At 41.7% G+C, this 12171-nt stretch overlaps 1 protein-coding gene across 1 annotated transcript in view; it reads left to right on the forward strand.

Annotated features, from left to right (window-relative positions):
- Positions 1-615: 615 nt before the first annotated feature.
- The window catches only part of LOC138797536 (probable ATP-dependent RNA helicase DDX60), a 146957-nt gene continuing 135401 nt past the window's right edge, over positions 616-12171 (forward strand). The window contains exons 1-3 of the mRNA XM_069977827.1: positions 616-695; positions 2734-2899; positions 4629-4692. Coding sequence (XP_069833928.1) covers positions 2755-2899; positions 4629-4692 — 209 coding nt within the window. The 5' untranslated portion in view covers positions 616-695; positions 2734-2754. The remainder of the gene's footprint in view (positions 696-2733; positions 2900-4628; positions 4693-12171) is intronic.

Raw genomic sequence — 12171 nt, forward strand, 5'->3', positions numbered from 1 at the left:
TTTGGGCTTGGTCCTCAAAGGGTTAAAATACAAAACAAAACTAGGTTCCTGTTGTTATATAACATTGGGTTAACTACTTGTATGTTCACTAAACTTTACAACATGGAAATTACTGCATCATTGCTCACACAATGTTTGTTTTGTGGCTGTCTTTTTGGACATCCATTTTTTTTTTTATAATTACGCACAAAAATAATGATTATGATCAGAAAAAACACAGCTTCTTTCTAAAACAGCACCACACCTGACTTCTGGTATATTCCCTTTAATGCAACTGAGCTTTAAACCCAAACCGAAACTGAGGATAAGAGTGGTGCTGATTCTGGAAGAAAATGGCCATGTATTCTTCAGCCTAGATAATCCCTTTAATGTTTATTTCGCAATGTGGGGTGTATTAGCCACATCTTACTACGTGGACATTCATATTAGCTTCACAAATACATGGATTTCCTATTGCAGGGAAATTGCTAGGTTTGACACTAAATTATAAACATAACAAAGAGATTCTTCTTTATGGAAATCGAAACTACGTCTGCTTTGTTCAAGCCTGAGAAACGAAACTGAGCAGCTTGAGCAGCTGACTTCATGTGTTAACTCTTTATAAGCTCAGTATATATAGACGACAGAGAGCAGCAAGTAAATATTCTCTGGAAGCAGAAGAAGCGGTGCCCAAGCCTATTCTACGTGCACAGGCAGTAAGCAAATCTTTTTACATAATATTTAAGCAATCTTTATTAACCAGATGTCACTGCCAAGGGATTTAATTGAGAGCTGTACATTTTCAATGAATGAGTGAATCTCCCTCTTATTAATAGAGGACTGTTCACTATGGCTGTCTTATGTCTTAGGGAATGCGGATACGTTTAGCTGTGGTGGTGTTATTACAGATGAAGTCACAGCTACCTATTCTCTGCAGCTGCCTGTTACGTAAGGCATTTGTAATGCAGAAGGTGATATCCCTGGCATAATGTACCAGTTATTGTTGTTCCCACCCAGTAAACTATAGTGGTTTTCCTGGGCACTCTGGGGGTAGTGAGTAATTCCATTGGGGATGAGTGCACCATATCTGCACGGTGACTTTTTATCATGATGGCTGTCTTGGCAAACACTGTCAGTATATATGATTCATGCACTTGCCAGTTTCTGTGATTGTACCTGCGGTATGAAATTTCTTTCATCTTTCAGGATTGGATGTTCCTCTAGTACTTGGCAGACATAGCTAGTATATGCATGGTTGCCATAGATTATCGTAGAGGTTATGCATGTTATCATATTTGCATGTAGCTTGTGACATCATAGGATACTGGTATCCAACATGAACCCCAAAGGACTGTCTCTGAGGCTCATTGCTATCCCTGTTGGTCATACATACAGTTTCTGACGTGTATTACTGCAGCCATAAAAGTGTACTCCTGACTGTGTGTGGTTTGTCTGTGTCTTGGGGTTATCCTGACCTGTCGCTCCGAGTGGTTATCGGAGGCCGGGCCGGGGTGAACACCCTACGCACACACAGAGTATACACACTATATATCCCCACTTGTCTCCTACCCTTTTCTACATTCATCAGATTTTTCTATTTATTTAAACACAACAATTCTATATAATCTCTAAACAGCAACCATTGTGTTTTGTGAAGGTCTCCTGATGATCCCAGGGACATATCTGGGTGAAACGCGTAGAGACTTAGATTGCGACAGAGATACCTGTTTATCGCAATTTTTTTCTGAAGTCTGGTTTTATCTTTATACATCTGGGCTAATCTATCCCTAAGTATACCAGTCTATCAGAGGGTCAACACCCTAGATCTGTTGTGAAGTGCTTATTTCATATATGTATAACACTTGTTTTAATACATTTTTTTACTTTTAATGCAAGTTAGATTTTATACGTGATTCTAGGAAATTGGGTGTGACCATTTGTCTGCATTCTAATGATTTCTTATGGGAAAATTTGCTTTGGTTTAAGAGTAATTTGGATTACAAGCACAGTCCCAGAACGAATTATGCTCGTAATCCAAGGCACCACTGTATTTTAAAACATGTCAGCTATTTCTAATCTTCAACAGTAAGATCACAGAAACATCATAGTGTTGAGATATTAACCTCATAGTCTTGGCATGGTTTATCTACCCCTGGGGCAAAGGCTCAGTTGCTCAGTGGTTTATTTAGTGGTTTTATATATTTGCTTATGTATCCATTTGTTTGTTTTACATTATTGTGGGCTCCAGTTACCGGATAACACAGGATCAGTGTTACATAGTTAGATAGTACATGGCCTGGCCATTAAAGGGATTATCCAGCGCTACAAAAACTTGGCCACTTTCTTCTAGAGACAGAACCAGTCTTTGAGCAAAACCGCACCCATACCGGACCCGCACCCATACCCAGACAGGAGTGGTGCTGTCTCTGGAAGAAAGTGGACATCAGTGATAATAATGCTCAAGTGAATGTAGGATCACCAAGAAGCAATTCAGTGCAATGTTTTCCCCCACAACTGTGGAATCTTTGAAACCTCTAGAACCCTTTACACCTCTTCATTTTTAACTATTTTATAAAATTTCAGCCCAGATTTTATGTATGTTATCTCTAAAACCATGTGGCACTCATAACACTGCTATCCTGTAATGTTGTGGGGCTCAGTCAACTAGTGATGCCACCACAAAGTTATGGCTATCATTGCCTTCCAGCTCATTTTTATGTAATTAACAGCATTATTTTGCTATGTTTCATACAGGTTTTTTTCTAACAAAGAATCATGGACTCTGGAGGTTCAAACACAGAGGAGAATGCAACATCCAAAGATGACAAAGAGTTCTCTGTGGCTGAAAACAATGTAGCATCAGACAACAGTAAAGTAGCTGACCTCAGCGCCCTCGACACTAGCTCAGAGAAACATTCAGGTGCAGTGACTTTACATTACAGAGAGTGAGAAATGTGTCATACGGTGAAAGGGAAAAGAAATAATATTTGAAGGGGTACTTTCTTTATATGTATATATATATATATATATATATATATATATATGTACTTTCTGAAAATTTATATTATTTGTCCCCCAGCTGTGTGCTGGCGCGTATACTCACCAGTGATGATCAGTGTCCCACGGTGCAGCTTCATTCCCGTCCTACTGCACCGTTCATGTCACTGCTTCCCCGTTTGTGTCTCCATGGTGATTGAAGGCCAGAAGTCACGCTCTCCCATAGAGAACGCTTTGGAGAACATGACTTCCAGCCTTCAATCGACATGTAGACACAAGAGGAGTCAGAAGAGCAGTGACGTGAATGCGCGCGGGATGCTTTTAAACCACCTGGTGTCAGAAAGTTATACAGATTTGTAAATTACTTTATATTAAAGTCTCCAGTCTTCTAGTACTTATCAGCTGCTGTATGCTCTGCAGGAAGTGGTGTATTATTTCCAGTCTGATACAGTGTTTTCTGCTGCTAGCTCTGTCCATGACAGGAACTGTCCAGAGCAAGACATTTTTTCTATTTTTGCTAATGCTCTGGAGAGTTCCTGTCACGGATAGGGGTAGCAGCAGAGAACACTGTGTCAGACTGGAAAGAATATACCACTTCCTGCAGGACATACATCAGCTGATATGTTCTGGAAGACTTGAGATTTATTAATAGAAATAATTTACAAACCTCTATAGATCTCAGACACAAGTTTATTTAAAGTATAACTTATAAATAGGCCATAACTGTCATCCCAAAAGATGGCAATACCAGACGGTGTAATGTAATGCTTACTAGCAAGGTGTATATTATCAATTTTACCATATTGAAAGGTACGACAGATATCTAACACAACATTTCAATTGCTTACAGTGTAATTGGATAAATACCTTCATATTACCATAACAGCATGCTTTAGTGACAAGCGTTCTAATTCTAAAAGAACATGGTTTATTCTAAAGTGATGCAGCATTCTAGATCATAGTTGGAGTAAGTGTTGGGCTTGGGGAGAAGTGTTTTTGGAGTATTCTTACCCTCAGGTATTCCAGCCCGGCTCAGCTGGATTCATTGGCTGTATTATAAACCATGTGGGCCTGTTTTTAGCTTAGAGAAACCTAGTTTATATAAGATGAAACTGAATCTGTCTGTTCTATACTATGTATAGAGCTGCACATCGTGGCAGATAGGAGCTGGGTGGGGTCAAAATTAACAGTTCTTTTAGTTTTGCTGATCGCCATTTATAAAGTGTAAGGGTGCGTTCACACCTACAGGATCTGCAGCAGATCTGCAGCAGATTTGATGCTGTGTTCAGTTATTTAAATGAAATCTGCTGCAGAAAATCAGCTGCAGATCCTGTAGGTGTGAACACACCATAAACATGTCTTTTTATAGCTCAAAAGTGAAACTGAGGCTGTATGTCAATCAGTAAAAGTAGGGTGGGGGAGGGAGAAGGTGTGCTGCAGCAGCTCAGCAGTCAGCACCACTAGAACTCTTCAGCTGAAAGATGCTTTACCCCCCAGCATCTTTCTGCCAGGATATTCAACTCTATACCTGGTACAGAACTGACAGATTTACTTCAGTAAAAAACTTAATTGCATGTTGATTATGATGTTTATTATAAATACCATAGAGTGCTATTTATTTGCTGATTTTCTGTGCTTTTTTCATTACATAGAGCTGAAGAAGCGTTATGAATTGATAGCAAAGATGTGTAGATATATCACGCACCAAAAGTCAGTGTAAGTATGGATTTATGTTTGGTGATGCCAATGTGCTAGTAACAAAAGCACCAGTTCCTAAGGGCCTTATTACACGGGACAATTATCGCTAATCGTTCGCTGTAATTCCACAATTATTTGCTCAAGTTCCGCATTTGCACATTGCACATTGTTCATTGTTTTGCTGGGATCAGAAGGAATAAACGATCATAGCAAGGATCGCAATAACGATCGTATCTAACAATCATTGTTCTGTGTAATATGGTGAACGATTTCAGGTTAACGATAAACAATCAAATTTGTGATCGTTTATCGTTAGTCATTAAAAATCGCTCAGTCTAATAGGACCCTAAGAAGTATAACAAGGTATGGGACCTTTGGTGCCTATCCCCTTTAACTGCCACTTCCACGGAAGCACCATAATACTGGACTGCAAGGCTGGACTGGCCATAGGGCACTTCTGACAAATGCCAGAAGAGCCGGTGGCCTCCGGGGGCTGTTCCCGTTCTCCTCCTGACCCGGCGAATCCTTTCCCCCTATCGTAGGGAAAAGGAGTCATTGGGCCAGGAGAAAGACGGGATCGGCCGGCTCGTACTGGCCCCTGGATGATGCGCGGCTGCCTGGGGTGTCCCGTCCTATCCCCGGCAGTGCATGCTTTAGAGAATTCCCTGTGCGCCTGTGGATGTGACTTCCGGTACAGGAAACGCACGTTAGAGATTCTCCCTGTGCTGGAAGTCCCAGCCCCGATGCACAGCGAGCTCTTTGATGCGCAGCTTCGCATCATCGGGGGCCAGACGGAGCCTGCAGGAGGAGAGAGGCTCGACGTGGAAGTGGGTTGTTAGGTGAGTTTATTATTATTATTATTATTATTAATCTGCTTTGCACAGAGAGGAGAGGGGGCCATCTATAAGGGGGGAAGGGGGCAACATAGGGGAGAGGGGGCCATCTATTAGACGGGGCAACATAGAGGGAGAGGGGGCCTATAAGGTCACAACATAGGGGGAGTAGGGGCCTATAAGGGGACAACATGGGGGAGAGTGGGCAATCTATTAGGGGACAACATAGGGGGAGAGGGGGCCATCTATAAGGGGATAACATAGAGGGAGAGGGGGCCTATAAGGGGACAACATAGGGGGAGGGGGACATCTATAAAGGGACAATGTAGAGGGGGCCATCTATAAGGGGACAAAAGACAACATAGGAGGAGAGGGGACTATTTATATTGGGACAACATAGGGGAAGAGGGGGGCATCTATAAGGGGACAGTATAGGGGGGCCATCTATAAGGGGGCAACATAGGGAGCCATCTATAAGGGGACAACATAGGGGGCATCTATAAGGGGACAACATGGGGGGGCATGTATAAGGGGGACAACACGGGGAGGACCTTCTACAAGGGTGACAACACAGGGAGGCCATCTATAAGGGGGACAACACAGAGGAAGCCATCTATAAGGGGGACAACATGGAGGGGCATCTATAAGGGGATAACACAGGGGGAGCAACTATAAGGGGACAACATGGGGGGGGGCAACATAGGTGGCCTTCTATAAGGGGGACAACATAGGTGGCCATTTATAAGGGGGACAGCACAGTGGGAGCCATCTATAAGGGGGACAACATAGGGGGGGCCATCTATAGGGGGGCATGTATAAGGGGGAAAACACAAGGGGGCCATCTATAAAGGGGACAACATAGGATGGCCATGTATAAGGGAGACTACACTAAACAAGGGTGTTAAAGGGGCCAATACAGATGTGCAGTTTGTAGAGAGATGAGGATGGTGCCAGAGTGAGGAGCCTAATATGTTTGTCTGACAGATTCTGTGGATTCATGGCTCGGAGAAGTTGTAATGGCCCAGATGGAGAAGAAAATAAAAAGGGAAGAACTCTAATCAGAGAAGACGTCCCCTGTGAGTCACCTGATGTACGGTAACTGCACTGTAATGTATATGGTGTACAGAACCTGTGTGGAGCTGGGTCTACCGCTATATGGTGACTGTATAAGGGGATATTGGTCTTTTAAGGCTATGTTCACACTACGTAAATCTACGGCTGTAGTTCTCGCCGCAGAACTACGGCCGTAGATTTGCAGGGTGGAACATAGCATTGTTTGCTATGGGATCCCGGCCGGAGCATACACACATCGTATACGCTCTGGACGGTTTCCTTGCGGCGCCGCAAACAACTGACAGGTCCATTATTTGCGGACTGAATTCAATGAATTCCGTCCACAGAAGGACCTGTCAGTTCACACAGTGAAGCGAGCGTCTCCATGCTATGGGAAGCTTTGATGCGGGCACACGCTGATGCTCCCGCATCAGAGCTCCACGGAGGAAAGATCCGGGCTGAGACCGGCCGTTCCGTGACCCGGCCAGAGTCACGGAACGGCCGGTCTCATCCGTAGTGTGAACATAGCCTAAAAGTGAATTTTATTCAGTAGCAGTGGCGACATTAGTCAGTATGTGGTAGTATTAGTCAGTATGTGGTGGTATTAGTCTGTATGCGGTGGTATTATTCAATATGCGGTGGTATTATTCAGTATGCGGTGGAATTAGTCAGTATGTAATGGTATTAGTTAGTATGCGGTGGTATTAGTCAGTATGTGGTGGTATTAGTCAGTATGCGGTGGTATTAGTCAGTAAGCAGTGGTATTAGTCAGTATGTGATGGTATTAGTCCGTAATGTGGTGGTATTATTCAATATGCGATGGCATTAGTCAGTATGCAGTGGAATTAGTCAGTATGCGGTAGTATAAGTCAGTATGTGATGTATTAGTCAGTATGTGGTGGTATTAGTCAGTATGCAGTGACATTAGTCAGTATGCAGTGGTATTAGTCATTATGTGGTGGTAATAGTCAGTATGTGGTGGTGGTGTTAAATTCAGCACGGTGACCAGGCCGAAAACAGTCTGTCTATGAACACTGTGTAGTGTTGACAACCTGTAACTGCAGCACCGCGACATAGTACAGAGAAAGAAGTTTCTGACCCCATTTACTGTGTTATTATCTGTAATTCCAGTCATGGCCGTGATGATACAACATGTAGCCATGCTGCACTCACAACATCGTCTCATAACTTATCACCGCACGGCGAGTGGGCCTGTGTGCTCTGAAATGCCAGGGCTGATTTTCAGTCCCAGTCCGTCCCTGCCCACCACCATCTGTACTGCCCCCACCACAAGAACCATGGAACCCCCTGTGTGTAGTCTGATGGTTTTCTCATATTATAGGTCTTTTTTTTTGTAATAGTATCAGGCTATGTTCACACTACGTATATGTATGGCCGTAGTGCGAGCCGCGAATATTCGCCCGTAGTTTTGAGGTTGATGCGTACGCTGGAAAGTATACGATATATGGCTGCACAGTGCACACTACGTATGAGCCTACGGCCTGATCGTAAACGGACCCGTAAAAAATGAACAAGACCATTGTTTGCGGCCGGAACTGTGCAAATTCACGGCCGTAGATTTACAAGCGGTCCCGTACGGAGTACTTAAAAAATAGCCGAATGCCGATGCCTCTAATAGTTAATATATTAAATTAAAAAAACACATTTTCTTTGTAATAAAGTCCCTTTCGTTGTTCAATAATTTAATTCTAACGAATCCATCATTGTGCAATTAAATATACTGTTAAAATAAATATATATAAATAAATGTATATTTATATATACATTTCTTTTTTTTACAGTATATTTAATTGCACAATGATGGATTCGTTTCAATTAAATTATTGAACAACGAAACTGATTTTATTACAACAAAAATGTGTTTTATTAATTAAATATTAATTAGTACAGGAAGCTCCATTAAGCCGTTAATTCATATTCCCGGTAAATAGAGCTCACTGTAATAATCAATACTTTACTTTAATTAAAACATCAAATGTTTCTTCTAATTATGTTATCACAATAGCATTATTAGAAGAAACATTTTGAATTATATGTGCGCTCAGCTGATTGGCTGAGCGCACATATAAAGAGCCGGTCCGCAGTACAGTGACTTCATTGTGCTGCGGACCAGTGAAGAGAAAACATCGGGACATCGGATGGTGAGTATAAAGCTCTCCCCACCCCCTCCCCAGCACTGCATCCATCCCAGTAAGGAGGGGGGGGGGGTCACTTAACCCCTTCCTTGCTGGTATGGGTGCAGTCTGACATCAGTCTGGCCCCCAAGGGGTTAAGGGGGATGCAATGCATCCTCCTTTAACCCCTAGGGGGCCAGACTGTAAGCAGCGATCTGTAAAGATGCTGCATACTGTAAGGTGCACAACACCGCTCACAATGATGGGTGTTGTGCTCCTGTTTGTGTGTTTTTTGTGTGTTTCTCCCTTTTTTTTTTTCAGATATCGGTATCCAGTGGATTACGTCAGATTCCATGGACTACGTCGATGACCAGCGGTTGTTTGATTGTTTTTTTTTTATAAAATGGTCAATGAGGGGTGTTGGGGTGTTTTTATTTGAATAAAAAAAAAATTTCACTTGTGTCTTAGACTTAGTAGTGACTTAGTAGTGGAAGCCGTCTAATAGGCGGAATCCATTACTAAGTTGGGGCCTAGTGTTAGCCGGTATAAAATGGCTAACACTAACCCCCCATTATTACCCCAGTACCCAATGCCACCAGGGGTACTGAGAAGAGCCGGGTGCCAGTGGTCCCGGAGCGTCAAAATTGGCGCCCCTGGACTGGGGCGGCAGCAGGCTGGTAAGATTTAGGCTGGGGAGGACCTAAACCAATGGCTCTTCCCACCCTGGTGTTACCAGGCTGCTGTTGCTTGGTTTTTAACCCGACTGGTTATGAAAATAGGGGGAACCCTACGCGTTTTTTTTAAATTATTTATTTATTTAAAAAAAACGCATAGGGTCCCCCTTTTTATATAACCAGCCGGGTTAAAAACCAAGCAAAAGCAGCCTGGTAACACCAGGGTGGGAAGAGCCATTGGTTTAGTCCCTCCCCAGCCTAAATCTTACCAGCCTGCTGCCGCCCCAGCCCAGGAGCGCCAATTTTGACGCTCCGGGACCACTGGCACCCGGCTCTTCCCAGTACCCCTGGTGGCATTGGGTACTGGGGTAATAATGGGGGGTTAGTGTTAGCCATTTTATACCGGCTAACACTAGGCCCCGACTTAGTAATGGATTCCGTATATTAGACGGCTTCCACTACTAAGTCTATAAAGTAAAGAAACAAAGACAAGACACAAGTGAATTTTTTTTTTTATTCAAATAAAAACAGCCCCACACCCCTCATTGACCATTTTATTAAAAACAAAACCAAACAACCGCTGGTCATCGACGTAGTCCATAGAATCTGACGTAATCCACTGGATACCGATATCTGAAAAACAAAAAGGGAGAAACACACAAAAAACACACAAACAGGAGCACAACACCTATCATTGTGAGCGGTGTTGTGCACCTTACAGTATGCAGCATCTTTACAGATCGCTGCTTACAGTCTGGCCCACTAGGGGTTAAGGGAGGATGCATTGCATCCCCCTTAACCCCTTGGGGGCCAGACTGATGTCAGACTGCACCCATCCCAGCAAGAAAGGGGTTAAGTGACCCCCCTTCCTTACTGTGATGGGTGCAGTGCTGGGGAGGGGGTGGGGAGAGCTTTATACTCACCATCCGATGTCCCAATGGACTCTTTATATGTACGCTCAGCCGATCAGCCAATCAGCTGAGCGCACATATAATTCAAAATGTTTCTTCTAATAAGGCTATTGTGATAACATAATTAGAAGATACATTTGATGTTTTAATTAAAGTAAAGTATTGATTATTACAGTTTGCTCTTTTACCGGCAACATCAATTAACGACTTAATGAAGCTTCCTGTAATAATTAATATTTAATTAATAAAACACATTTTTATTGTAATAAAATCAGTTTCGTTGTTCAATAATTTAATTGAAACGATTCCATACTTATGCAATTAAATATACTGTAAAAAAATAAATATATATATATATAAATATACATTTATATATATTTATTTTAACAGTATATTTAATTGCACAATGATGGATTCGTTTAAATTTAATTATTGAACAACGAAAGGGACTTTATTACAACGAAAATGTGTTTTATTAATTAAATATATTAACCATGAGAGGCATCGGCATTACTGCAGAGGATCGCTGACCCCAGTAATAGCAATTCCTGTAAACTGTTTCCCTGCTTTCCCAGATGCATCCAGAGGTGTTTGCATCACTTTCTAAAGATTTTATTTGTTATTTTTATTTGAACCAGATTTCCAAGTAAATGACCGTATGTTTTCAGCCGCATGTCGATTTTTTTCACACGGCCATAGTTTCAGCCGCACATTTCCGGACGCGTAAAAACTACGGCCGGAAATAAACATAGTGTGAACATAGCCCTAATCTGTATATTAACCCCTTGCCTCCGCAGCCTGTTTTGTCCTTAATGACCAAGCTCATTTTTCGAAATCTGACCTGTCTCACTTTATGTGCTTATAGCTCAGTGATGCTTTAATGTATGCTAGCGATTCTGAGATTGTTTTTTCGTCACATATGACACTTTATATTAGTGGCAAAATTTGGTCACTACTTTGTGTGTTTTTTGTGAAAAATATCAAAATATCATGAAAAATTAGTAAATATTGCATTTTATGAACTTCTGAAATTCTCTGCTTCTAAAAAAGGAAGTCCTAGCATATACATTAGTTAATAAATCACATTACCGATATGTCCTCTTTATTCTGGCATAATTTGGAACACATATTTTACTTTTTTAGGGTGTTATGAGGCTTAGAAATTTATTAGCAAATTATCACATTTTGTGAAAGTTTCCAAAACTGATTTTTTTAGGGACCAGTTCTTTTTTAAATGGATTTAGAAGTCTGGTATCCTGAAAACCCCCATAAGTGACCCCATTTAGGAAAATAGACACCTTAAAGAATTAATCTAGGGGTATAATGAGCATTTTAACCCTACAGGGGCTGGAGGAAAGTATTCACAATTAGGCCGTAAAAAATCGAAAATGAAAATTTTCAAATAATATATACGTTTAGATTAAAGTTTCTCATTTTCAAAAGGAACATGAGAAAAAAAGCATGCCAAAATCTGTAACACAGGTTCTCCTGAATACAATGGTACCCCATATGTGGGCGTAAACCACTGTATGGGCACACAGCCGGACTCAGAAGGGAAGGAGTGCCAATTAGCTTTTTTAATGCAGATTTTGCTGAAGAAATTTCTGAGCGCCAGGTGTGTTTGCAGAGCCCTTGTAGTGTCCTCAGAACAGAATCCCCCCAAAGTCACCCCATTTTCTAAAGTACACCCCTCAAAGAATTCATCTTTTGGTAGGATGAGCATTTTGGCCCCACAGGTATTAGAGGAAAGTATTTAAAATTAGACAGTAAAAATGAAAAACACGAATTTTTCCAATAATATATACGTTTAGTTTGAAATTTCTCAATTTCACGAGGAACAAGAGAAAAAAAGTACCGCAAAATCTGTAAAGCAGGTTCTCCTAAATACAAC

This window comes from Dendropsophus ebraccatus, chromosome 7 (genome assembly GCF_027789765.1).
Source record: "Dendropsophus ebraccatus isolate aDenEbr1 chromosome 7, aDenEbr1.pat, whole genome shotgun sequence".
Classification (NCBI taxonomy): Eukaryota; Metazoa; Chordata; class Amphibia; order Anura; family Hylidae; genus Dendropsophus; species Dendropsophus ebraccatus.